This window comes from Cherax quadricarinatus, chromosome 34, assembly GCF_038502225.1.
Source record: "Cherax quadricarinatus isolate ZL_2023a chromosome 34, ASM3850222v1, whole genome shotgun sequence".
NCBI classification, from domain to species: domain Eukaryota; kingdom Metazoa; phylum Arthropoda; class Malacostraca; order Decapoda; family Parastacidae; genus Cherax; species Cherax quadricarinatus.
Window position 1 is genome coordinate 10055834 of NC_091325.1, and position 13909 is coordinate 10069742.

Below are 13909 nucleotides of genomic sequence, written 5' to 3' on the forward strand. Positions count from 1 at the left end.
GAAAACCTCAGAAACATATTTAACCACAAATATACGAATTAATGAAACGTTCGCTAAACGTCTGGCAGCGCGGTGGATGAACAGCACTAGGAACGTTCAAATCTTCACGTGTATCACTCATGGTGCGAGAATAGATTGAAGGAAACTATGACGTAGTCTGACTACAGTGGAATCATTGCACTGTTCATTTAAACTACACCTAATAACGTGAGAGAGATTTATTGTTAGGTGGTGTACTAACCCAGTTTTATTAGTGTTCGTCATTTGGCTCAACTCTACGGACATCAAGATTATAATTATTACACTATGACTGGCAGCCATTAACGGTTCCACTCTTGCTATATTTCTCATGGACATCCCCTTACCAGTGACCATTCGATCTTCAGATGATTCTCATTTCAAACAGGTTCCCACAAGATATGAACATTAAAGAAAGAAAAACAAGTGAAAAAATGACAACTCTCTCCACCAGGTAGTTCCAGTTTCATCCCGTTCCCTATATTCGCATGTTATAGTATAAATTAAGTAAAACTAATAACTTATTTATGCTCAAACATTTTCCTGGAGGCCTCTCATAACTTATTCCTGGAGAAGTTATAAGAAAATAACGAGACTGTCTGCTAAGAAAGTGAACTACTGTGTCTGAGCTTCCACTCCTGCTCGTGTCAGGACACGTGAGGTCAGGACAGCGAAGAAAAAGACACTAGTTTCATCCTCCACCACATCCGGCCACATTATAGAAGTGATAAAAATAGGTGAGGAGAAATACCAGGCAGTTTTAAAAATCGTGAGAGTGGTTACTAATAAGAGAGGAGTAAATAGAGTGCGGACTAAACACATTATCATTATTATTATTATTATTATTATTATTATTATTATTATTATTATTATTATTATTATTATTATTATTATTATTATTTAATCTTTAATTCTGGAGCTACTACTTCGACTATTACTATTGCAATTTACTATGTTATTTTCTAAACATTGCTACTTACTCCTTGATGGAAGCCTGTGTTTTTATCATGAAACTTGTCTTCTTCACTAATAAAAATATATTATTAAATAAATTACATAAATAATTTGTTTAGCACTTTCTATAAAATTATTTCGTCGGAACGAGACATTGTAAATACGAAAGAGCACAATGACACAAATTTATATCCTCTAGATAGCCGCAACAATCAACAGTCATTTAATCCTACGAAACTGTCTCACGAATTTTTTTCAACTTCCCTGGTGGGAGTTCGTAGTAGTTAGATTTTTTTGTCCTAGCTGCTGTATCATTTTTTCTTTCCACTTATGTTTTTTTTTCTTTCGTCATTACTGCATTTCACAGAAAAACTCTCCAATTCTTCCATATTCGCTATATCTCTGTTCTAATCTCATATTCCATATAGAATTTATGTTCAATGACGCAACAATGATCGTTTTCTTCAACAGGTACCTCGTATTCGGTACCTGTCTGACTTTTTTGGGTTATCCTAGGTTCTCTACACATATGTAACTGTATTTGTGTATACCTGAATAAACTTACTTACTTACAGTAACAGCGAGACTCTGGCTGAATATAAATCCAGTAATGTTGGTTCTTTTCCATTCATCCTCGTTGGATCTTTAGCTTATTAGACAACGAGGTTCTTTGACACTGTATGCAATTGCGTTGCGCTCTACATCCCTTCTCTATACAGGTTTCTTGTCTCCCAGTCAATTTGCTCTCTAAGTATTCGTTCTTAAGGCTGCCCTCTCAGTGATGCTTATGAAAGATTTTTTGGTTATACTCGCTCGCCTGCCACCATTATCTTTGCTCCTCAGGAAATAATTATTCAAAAATGTATTCCATATATACAGTGCAGTCTGATAATCAGTGCATTTCTTATATCTAAATTATATGATCTCCTATAATAACAGTGCATCTGTTTGTGTCTCCTTTTGTTTTGTTTTAGGCTATAAAGTCAGTGCTTGACTTAATTTTATAAGGTATTTTCAGCCAATTCACATGCTTCGTGGAAGATTCAGTATACACTAGAATATGAAATTAAAGGTTATTTTTGGCGGGCTGCTAAGTAACTGTTCAATTAGTATGCAGCAGAGCGAAAGAAGGAGTTGGATAATGTTAGTTTGTGTGGAGAGAGGATAGTGAGGGGGTGAGGATGAAAGATGCGGATGAGATTGAAAGCTATAGTGTAAATGATACAACCGAGACGAAGTACATTGTTAGTAAGACGGGTCAGGATATGAGAGCTATTGAAAGATGCACTTCATATAGGGTTTGTTTACGAAATTAGGTGTGGATTTAAAAAGTCTTTGGCTGTGGGTGAGAACTTGAAATGCAAGGGAACTGGAAACATTGGTTGGAGCGTTAAGTTAGAGAATATATACAGTAATATATAAATGTAATAAGTTTTTCATTATTACGTTCGATTCTCCTCGACCTTAATGTTTGTTGTCTTTTCATTTTACCTTGTTTCTTGCTATAAAAAAAATCACCTGTTTTGCACCCAGAAGAATCACTCAGTATAAACTGCTTGGTATTTCAACCTGTTTCTCCCCTGTAAAATTCAGTCGAAGTGTATAGGTTTTCCTCAGATATCTACGCAATTTGTAACGCCATATTATTATTTTCTCTGTTCGCTCTTTATATTTGAGCTTCTTAATATTATTTTCCTCTCACGTTTGCCTTTTGTCCCTAATCTGACCTTCACCTCTCTTTACCCTTGGATTATATTGGTTAGTTTTTTCTCTATTGAATGGCTTGGACACGTGACCACTTGCTATGTTCCAGCAATATTGCAGCCTCATTTACTGCACGTGTCATCCCTGCGTCGTCTTTAACTGCCTCAGTAAACGTTTTCTTCCTATTATATATATATATATATATATATATATATATATATATATATATATATATATATATATATATATATATATATATATATATATAACCATTTCCTCTAATTTCTATCTAGTAAACATGGTGTTTGTGTTCTATTGCCCTTTCTGTATCCGCCATCAAGCAGTCGATCTTCTGTGGTTTGCTGTCTTTCATATATCGTTTAATACATCGTCTGTCGTCAGTCACAGATTTCTTACAATCATATTTAATCTCTCACCTTCTCATATATTTTGTATAAACCAGGTCCTGCAAAGACATTATTGTTAATATATTTAAGTGGGAAGTGCCAAGCTCGTAAGGATCATACAGCGTCTGGGGAATGGAACATAATCAATGTTGAGCCAAAGAAGTGGAGTGGAGCTCTTATTCCTCGGATGAAGAGCCATTCACCGGTATCAAGCCTCTCCCGCACCTTCCTTTAAAGGTGTAATTCAAAACCTTAAGTATATATTACATCACAACAGTTGACACACTGAGCATAACTTAATGTTCCATACCATCCTGAAATATATACATTAACACTGGTAAATATGTTAAAACAAATAATAAGTGCATAAAGTAAACATTCTCTTTAAAAGGTATGTGTCAAGTCGGGAAAGTCAATGTCGTTTGTTTACAGTTAATTTATTCACGACGAGAGGAACAGACGAAACAGTGTAGAAAAGTAATGAAGAAAATACTAGTGGGAGACACGGAGCTCTTAAGTAACAATAGAGATAACGAGAAAAACAAACTGTGAAATAAATAACACATAACGAAGCCAAAGATCTACGTTAACACAGCAAAACAATAACAAATATTTACAAAAAAGGTAAAATATAAAAATGTAAAAGAAGCACAACAGCGTATATATATATATATATATATATATATATATATATATATATATATATATATATATATATATATATATATATATATATATATATATATATATATATATATATACATATATATATATATATATATATATATATATCGACACCATGCCCCGCTCTTCTAGGGTAGGGTATGTGCCTGAGCCCGAGCTTGCAGCTCACGAGACTGCCATTCCCATTAGCCCCCTTGAGGTGGGGATGGCAGACCAGAGAGGCCTAGCTTCTCCCTACGAGCCCCGTGAGGGCGGGGAATGTGGCTAGGCCTGGGGACAGTTGGTCCCGACGAGGAGGAGGTACTTGCACCTCCTCCCATGGCAGACATTAGTCTGAGATACTCCCCGGAAAGGGAGCCAAGGCCGGGCCACCACTTAGAAAAGGCCCGGGCCGGGATAGTACCGGCAAATCAAGAAGTATATATATATATATATATATATATATATATATATATATATATATATATATATATATATATATATATATATATATATATATATATATATATACAGCATTCACAAGCACTAATCTCACGCGTACATTCAAGACACATCACAGGAAACGCACATATGCAATTCATTGTGCTGCGATACTGCAACATACAAACACTGCAAATTAAAATTCGTGACACTTACTCTAATTTCATGCAAAAATGAGGTGTTAGCATTTTACATACGTGAATTTAATATAAATTTCGCAATTACTGAACGTATATTATATTTAGAAATATAATCAATGACATCGCTTAACCCATAAGAGTCGTAGTGTTCTTGGGAAATTAGAGGCAATCAGGTTTGTTCCGAGAAAACCTGAACTGGTTAAAACTCCAAAGAGGGCAGAGTTCATACTTTTATGATGTTAAAGATAAATCGTTGAATTACTGAAATAATAAATCACACAATGTAGACAATATTATGTATCGACAGCTGTCTGTTTGCTGAGATATAAAGAACAGAGTGTACAGCCACTCAAGTTAACTAAATGGAAATAGTTAAGCTACTGGTTGATTGCAGTACAACACAAGATATACAGCTCGGCAATTAACCAAACTGGGATTCCTCTCTGTATCAACTAAGAACTGACAATGAGGAATACGTACTTGAATTAGTGCAATAACTAATTTTGCATTTAGTTGCAAACACAGCAAAAGCAGCTTTAAAGAAAAACAAATGTACCCAAATACATAAGTAATTCATAAATAATAACAGAAGGTACCAAAACTTTCATTGAGACATCAATAAAATGAGTTCTTTAGCCGATATATTCGTCAAAGCCTAAATTATATTATGACTTAAGCAGTAGCAATGCAAAGCAGGCTTGAACATTCGCTCAGACTCAAAATAATGCAAAACTTGTTTTTAAACTTGTAAAGCCAATTATAACATTGAATAAACTTACAATTATAGCAGCCAAAAACTTTCAATTACATCAACCAAACATTTGCGGTCTCAGCATCCGAAAACCCTAAACACCAGCAATGCTACACACGTAAGTGAATCTGCCACCTACTGTAATCATTGTAAGTAATACACACAATTGTTAGATAAATGGATGCATATGCAAATTAATGAGACTTTTTTAAGGCAATGTTTCGCCCATCTAGGGTTTCGCCAAACCCCTGATGGGCACAAGTGCATCGAGTCAGCCCTTAAACACAGTTACACAGAATATAGGCAGCTGTATTGTCTTGAAACATTTTATTACTACTAGTACTATTAATACTGCTACTAATACTAACACCTCTGCTACCACTAAGTCACTAGTGGGTATAACTTTAACTTAAATATGACTCATTAAGTTGCATATGTGCTTATTTACCTAATTTTTGCCACCTTATCGCTTGATACATTTTTCTAAAGAGAACATTTTTGTTTTCACAGATTCTTGATCATTTTACATATGGCAACAAATATAACAGGCCAGATAAAAACTAGTCCATCTCTCCACTTCCTATTTTGTCAAAACTTCGTCTTCAAACTAAGCTAAATTGAGCATAAGATGAAATACAAACACGTCTATATTTATTCAGAATCAGATTTAAGCAGACTTACACTTTAAAGGAAATCTTATCAATATTTCAAGGTCTATATAGTCTTAGTCGAAAAAAAATATTTTTTGTGATTAAAAATTTAAATTTAAACTATTTCCACGATAATCACACTAAATCTAATATTTTGGAGAAAAAGAGAAAGGAGGGAGGGAGAGGAGAGAGAGAGAGAGAGAAAGAGAGAGCTAAACAAAGATTATTTTATCACATACTAAATTAAAAAAAATCACTAAATTATATATGTCACTACATGTAAATAACGTGAATTATTTTTGTTTTGGAAATCTATCATACAATATTTTCCGATCAACAACCAATTATATTAAGGATTCAGGTATTAAACAAACAAATCGTGTGAACGTTTCTCACCATCACAGATGTGTTATGCCTACGAAAAATTAGCGACTTCAAAATGCGTCATGGTTGTGAAGGGAATGATCAAGACAAATTCATCAATGCGTCACACACATATATAAAGATAACGACATCATAAATGAGGGGCGACAATGGACTAACACTAATGATATGCACAGAAATGTTAAACCTCAGCGAGGCTAGATTTTTCTAGAATATATTAATCTGTATAGTTTAAATACGTATATACCTTTCCTCTCTACAAAATGCTCTACAGCTTAAGGTATCTAGATATACTTTGATGTAAAAGAAAACTCATAACAATTCGAACGCTTCTGTAATAAAATGATCTTAATGCTGTGATTTATTTCACAAAAGAGCTTGGAGTGTCCTATTTCAAGATTTTCTTTATAGCTCTTTTGCATTTTACTAAATAACAGCGTATAATTTTTTTTTTCATGGAAGAGAGAGAGAAAAAATAGAGAAACTCAACAGGCTAATCGTCTTCAAAAAGAGTGAAAGCACTGTGTTTATTCAAGCACCTATCCTTTAAAAATAAGCGTTACCAAACTGAAATTCCACAAAATTGGAAGACCACAGTTCGCAATGAAGTATATGGCAAATGATCTAACGATACCCTGTTGGTCTATAATAGCCACCGTCTGAAATCTTTTGTTTAAATAATGGAATTTTACCATATTATTTTTTTTTTTTTTCAAATTTTTATCATAAATTTTAATATTCGTAAAACGGCCTCTCATTATTAAAAATTTACATTAAATTAGATTTTTTTTATAAATGAGAAAATAACATTTACAATAGTCACTTTTTTCAATAAAACTTTCTAGAAAATTAAAATAAAAACGACCACAGAACGACCAAGAATTTAAATTATTCAGAAAGATTTTGCATTTTTAAATACTTTCTCAATAAAAATATAACTGTTAGTTTTAGGAAAACTTTAAAATCAGAATTTCTTAAAAATTATTGATTTAAGTGTTTCCAGTTTACATCGAGGAGGAAAAGAGCAGTTTCCGACTATCTTACGAGAAATAAACCCTAAATCATCAATATAAATACTGTAGCATAACTGATTACTTTTCTTTCTTTTTCAACAGTTGTTCTTAATGTGTTAAGTTATTTAGAATCTATTTGCTAGAATGAAATAAACTGTCTCCATTTGCTGTGAAACAGTCTACGACAACACAGACTTGTCTTTAGCTATAGAGAATTTTTTAATATGTATAGAAGTTTCTAAATCTACTGAAGACTTTTTTTTACATCTATTCAAAGAGCGTCTACAACTATCAAAAGTATCTGTTTAACAATATCCAGGAGTGTATCTGTGTTTACAGACTATCTCAGTCAAGAAATTACATATACAAAAGAGTGTCTACATGAACCAATGCATTGTTTTCAAGTATCACGAGACCGAAGGCATCAATGACGCTCCTTTAACCTTTACAATAGACCGTTACATCTACCACGATCTACTTGATGTAGATACCTGGTTTGCTGTAGGTCTGGTGAAGCTTGTCGAAGTGGGATGGGTTGTAGGGAGACCTAAAGAAGAATAAGTCTGAGGGTCGTCCATTGAAGACCCACCGGCCTGGAAGCCACGTGATGGGACTTGGTTTCTTTGTCGCCGAGGGCTTTGACGGTTTCGCCGTCGTCACCTTCGACGTGGAAGAAACAGTAGTAGTCGTGGTACCTTCGCTAGTGGTGGTAGTGGTCGCAACGGCTGTAGATGATGTAGGGGAGACGGTAGTAGTTGTGGTGGTTGCAACAGCTTTAGTTGGGGTAGGGGGTGCCTTGAAGTGGAAGATGTTGGAGGGCTTGCCGTTATTGATGAAGTTCACTTCCGGACGGAGGAAATCGAATTTGTTATTGTTCGGAGAGACGTAGCCCAATCCAGGCATGTAGACGTAGGGAGAGGGAGGTAGACGAATGTAGTAGATGGGAGAGTTAGTGATGGGATACGATGAGGGCTTCTGCTTGTGATGATAAGGGAGAAAGGAAAGAGGTTATTGATTTAGTCAATGGAAACATATAATTCCTATGGTAATTGTAGTATGTATTTATTATTATTGCAATTATTATTTTAATATATATATATATATATATATATATATATATATATATATATATATATATATATATATATATATATATATATATATATATATATATATATATATCGTGCCGAATATGTAAAATTGGTCAATTAGCAAGAACTCATTTAAAATTAAGTCATTTCTAAAATTTTCTCTTATGCGTTTAAAGATATATATTTTTCAATAATTTTAATGCAAAAATTTATAATTTTGCTCTAAAAGAATCTTAGAAAACTTACCTAACCTTATTATAACAAGAACAATTCATTTTAGCGTAACCCGACTAAATATATTTTAGATTTGTTTACAATAATTTACATATACATATATATATATACATACACACACACACACACACACACACACACACACACACACACACACACATATATATATATATATATATATATATATATATATATATATATATATATATATATATATATATACATATATATATATATATATATATATATATATATATGTGTGTGTGTGTGTGTGTGTGTGTGTGTGTGTGTGTGTGTGTGTGTGTGTGTGTGTGTGTGTGTGTGTGTGTGTGTGTGTGTGTGTGTATTTTTTATTATTTGAAAGTAAAATAAACCTGAACAAAAAGCCTAGGACTGTTTTTGGCTTGCGAAATTAGGTTAAAATTACATTACATATATTTTGCACTTTTGCACATGCAGGGCACAACACACTAAAAAGTAATATATGTAATTAATTCTATAATATTAGATACTTACATAACCAATATGTGGAGTAAGTATTTTGCAGAAAATTCGTAGTTTATAGATTCGGAGGTATGTGGTTACTAAACGTATTATCCAGAGGGCTGAGGATGTGTTTTTGAAGTGGTTGAGACATTTAGAGAGGATGGAGACAAATGGAATGACTTGTAGGGTGTATAAATGTATAGTTTAGGAAAGGCTGGGTAGTTGTCGTCCTATGAAATCCAGGAAGAAGGGGGTAAAGAAGATTTTGTATGTGATGGGCTTGGACATTCAATAGACGTATTTGAATTCATCATAGGACGCACGGTCAATTACGTACACACAGACATGTACATAAACACACACACGCGCACACACCCACCCACCCACACACACACACACACACACACACACACACACACACACACACACACAGTTCCAGAGATTGGACACAGTAACAAGGGGACACAGTTGGAAGCTGAAGACACAGATGAATCACAGGGATGTTAGGAAGTATTTCTTCAGCCACAGAGTAGTCAGTAAGTGGAATAGCTTGGGAAGCGATGTAGTGGAGGCAGGATCCATACATAGCTTTAAGCAGAGGTATGATAAAGCTCACGGCTCAGGGAGAGTGACCTAGTAGCGATCAGTGAAGAGGCGGGGCCAGGAGCTCGGACTCGACCCCCGCAACCTCAACTAGGTGAGTACACACACACACACACACACACACACACACACACACACACACACACAACCCTGCCAAGTGCAAAGTCATGAAGATTAGGGCGGGGCAAAGAAGACCGCAGACAGAGTATAGGCTAGGTGGGCAAAGACTACAGACCTCACTCAGGGAGAAAGATCTTGGGGTGACCATAACACCGAGCACGTCACCGGAGGCACACATCAACCAAATAACTGCTGCAGCATACGGGCGCCTGGCAAACCTGAGAATAGCGTTCCGATACCTTAATAAGGAATCGTTCAAGACGCTGTACACTGTGTATGTTAGGCCAATACTGGAGTATGCAGCACCAGTCTGGAACCTACACCTGGTCAAGCACGTCAAGAAGTTAGAGAAAGTACAAAGGTTTGCAACAAGGCTAGTTCCAGAGCTCAGGGGAATGTCGTACGAGGAAAGGTTGAGGGAAATCGGACTGACGACACTGGAGGACAGAAGGGTCAGGGGAGACATGATAACGACATACAAGATACTGCGGGGAATAGACAAGGTGGACAGAGACAGGATGTTCCAGAGAGGGGACACAGAAACAAGGGGTCACAATTGGAAGCTGAAGACTCAGACGAGTCACAGGGACGTTAGGAAGCATTTCTTCAGTCATAGAGTCGTCAAGAAGTGGAATAGCCTAGAAAGTGAAGTAGTGGAGGCAGGAACCATACATAGTTTTAAGAAGAGGTATGACAAAGCTCAGGAAACAGAGAGGGAGAGGACCTAGTAGCGATCAGTGAAGAGGCGGGGCCAGGAGCTGAGTCTCGACCCCTGCAACCACAATTAGGTGAGCACAATTAGGTGAGTACACACACACACACACACACACACACACACACACACACACACACACACACACACACATACATTGTTTTAAGATGAGGTTCGATAAAGCTCATGGAGCAGGGAGAGAGGAGCTAGTAGCAATCAGTGAAGAGGCAGGGCCAGAACTTATGATTCGACCCCTGCTGCAACCAAAAATAGCTGAGTACAAACAGGTGAGTACACACACAGTTATAAGTATTAGAGAGATGGACGTTAAATAAGCAATTAAGAAAAAGATTGAGTGGTAAATTCTAACACAAATTTAGACAGGAAAGCACACACGCGTCTTTACACACACGACTCTCATCTTTCTCACAAGAAACTGCTAACCCTTTCCTTGGCTGATAACTCTTTCCTACCATCTTTACCTTACGTGTCGTCGGCGTCGTTGTCGTAGTGGTGGTGGTGGTGGTGGAGGAGGGCATCACTATTTTTGTTTCCTTCGTGGCAGCCTGCTTCAGAGCCTCTTTCAGGGCATTACTTGTTGTTTTGTCAGCGAAGACGCTTCCCAGGAGGGATCCCCGTACACCACGTCTAGATGCTGGGAAGAGCTGCCCGAAAGAAAACCCCCGAACTCCTTGAAGAGTCGTCACAACCAGCACCAGCAGCACCACCAGCGTCGCCGTATTCAATCTGTAGGAATGTAATACTTCAATATTTTCTTAAAAATGGATACACCCGTAAAGTTCGGCTACCGGCGAATAAAATAAAATAAAAAAAAGGACCCGAGCCGGGAGAATACCGGCGAATAAAAAAAAAAAAGTGGATGGTTTCTTTATTCTCTGTGATAGCTGAATTGCGGTAACACTCACAATGTTTGAATACTTTATTTTGAGACTGCTAGATCTTGAACACTTGTTGTTTATTATACTGCTACTCAGACAAGCGTCTGCATTCCTTTTACAAAATAAAATCACAAATGCAATATAAATTATAATATATTTATTGATCATAACATGAAAAAGTCTCATCAAGCCTCCACCATACCCGATTAAAAAAAAAAAAAGGACAACAGATACTGGTAAAAGCTTCGATAACCCGTCCCCCCCTCAGCCCCTCCCCACCAAGAAAAAACACGCCTTGGGCATGCTTGCTGATACACAGCAAACCTCAAAGTATTGCTTTAGCGTTAGAATGAATCCCCTGACAGGAAATTGAAACCGATGAAGTGGAGGAATTTTAGGAATAATGCTCATTGATGGGGCATAATGATAGATTAAATTAGAGGACAGTCACCTTTAATAGCGCGGTCACTGCGAAAGGTGTCTTGGTAATTTTACTTTACTGTTACAAGTTCCTGGCGAATGCCTTGTTATTTGGAAGAACGATGTGGAACAACAAGATATAGAGATATAAATATTACTGTTTCATTCCCATTGGATATAACAAAACATTTTTTGCTACTAATATTACTGGCGTTGCTGGCTTTATTGATCATTCTAAAGTATTACAACAGCTACTGTTGCTGCTGCTGTGTCTGCTAATCCTGTGATACTGCAATTGTTATTGTTTCTGCTGCTTGTCTGCGCTGATTTTGCTGCAGTACTGCAACAGCTGTTGTTGTTCAGTTGCCGCTGATCCTGAGGTAATGCCGCATCTGTTTTTGTTACTGCCGATTGTGCTGACACTTTTGCAGTACTTCAACTTCTCATATTCATCTTGAGTTACTAATGACGTTTTGATAAGGAAAACCTAAAGTGCTCCTATAGTAAATAATTTATAAGCCAAAAATAACTGAATGACAGCCGTGTCTTCACTACCTTAGACAACTGTTCTCAAAGAGGATGAGTAACTTTGCAGGTACATCGCACCTAAGACACTGCTAGACACTGGATTATGATTCTAGGGCTTTGGATATGACAGCTTCCTAACACTACTCTATAAAATAATTCATTAAAATACTCAGTTCCAGAGATAAGTGTCTTTACTTTCTAGTACGCTGATAAGTTTAAGGGCAATCGCCTGGACGTGGATCATTCAGTTCACAATTCATCTGTCTACTAACATCGATAATACTTTAAAACCTAAATCATACAATCTCAGTGAATGTACAGTGTACACAGATAAGTACAAATCTCGGTATGGTCAGCGTCGTTACATCCTCCGTTTATCTTATAATATACACTGCTTCTGATTTTTTCAGGTCCATAATGTAAGGCCATTTTATTGTTTCTTTGAAAACATCGCACAGGTCGATTCACAATAAAAACTTCCTCAGCAAAACAATGTGGAATCAGATTACTAGAACAACTCTTTAAACGCGCCTACTGAAGGTTGTTGCTTACGTATTCCTAGGCTGTTTTAAATCTGCATAATAACTAACAAGAGAATCTGATTTTTGTACAAATAAGATTCCCTACGATACACTCAAGTACAACATAGCGTCACTACATCTATCAGAATCGCTGAGCAAAACTTTGAATGTACGTTACCTCTTCACACTGATCTATTTTCAAGATCGATTGATCTAGTTTTCTCTTCGATCTCGAATTGCTCTCAATCCTACATTCATCAAAGCAAATGCAACCAGCAGGTCCCTCTCTTAACTGGTTGAACTGCCGTTGTCTCCAAATAAAGTTAAATCCTCTAATCAGTAGGCTAGGAAGCAAGTTAATATCAAAACAGGTTATGCGAGTTTAAAGTAGCAGTACATACTTTCTGATTATGTCAGACTGATGTACAAATATAAACTAAAACACACACACACACACACACACACACACACACACACACACACACACACACACACACACACACACACACTCACACACTCACACACTCACACACACACACTCACACACACACACACACACACACACACACACACACACACACACACACACACACACACACACACACTCACACACACACACTCACACACACACACTCACACACACACACTCACACACACACACACACACACAAAAACACACACACACACACACACACACACACACACACACACACACACACACACACACACACACACACACACACACACACACACACACACACACGCACTCAAGCACCAGTGCAAGAGATAACCAGAAAAGACAGTGCATATCTCTCAGTCATCACTAAACACTGCAACATACACGTGGAGTAGTGAGTCAGTATACGAAATATTAATATTGTCATTGTCAATAAAATGGCTCTTAAGTTTCCTGAAACCACGGTAACTACACGTTACTCGAAGCGGTATAAACACCGTTCCATAGGATTAACTACTATGCAGTGAGGGTATGTTTTTCAAATGGGGTGTAAAGGTATCCACAGTAAATCAATGGATGCTTAACCATTGAACGGGTCTACATCTGATTAAGACCCATGTCAGGGGACACTTTGCAGTTTTCCGACGAATAAA

General features: G+C 36.7%; 1 protein-coding gene across 1 annotated transcript in view; it reads right to left on the reverse strand.

Annotated features, from left to right (window-relative positions):
- Positions 1–4296: 4296 nt before the first annotated feature.
- Positions 4297–13909, reverse strand: part of LOC128693750 (protein let-653-like) — a 169081-nt gene continuing 159468 nt past the window's right edge. The window contains exons 2-3 of the mRNA XM_053783601.2: positions 10914–11178; positions 4297–8160 (exon numbers count right to left, since the gene is read on the reverse strand). Coding sequence (XP_053639576.2) covers positions 7660–8160; positions 10914–11178 — 766 coding nt within the window. The 3' untranslated portion in view covers positions 4297–7659. The remainder of the gene's footprint in view (positions 8161–10913; positions 11179–13909) is intronic.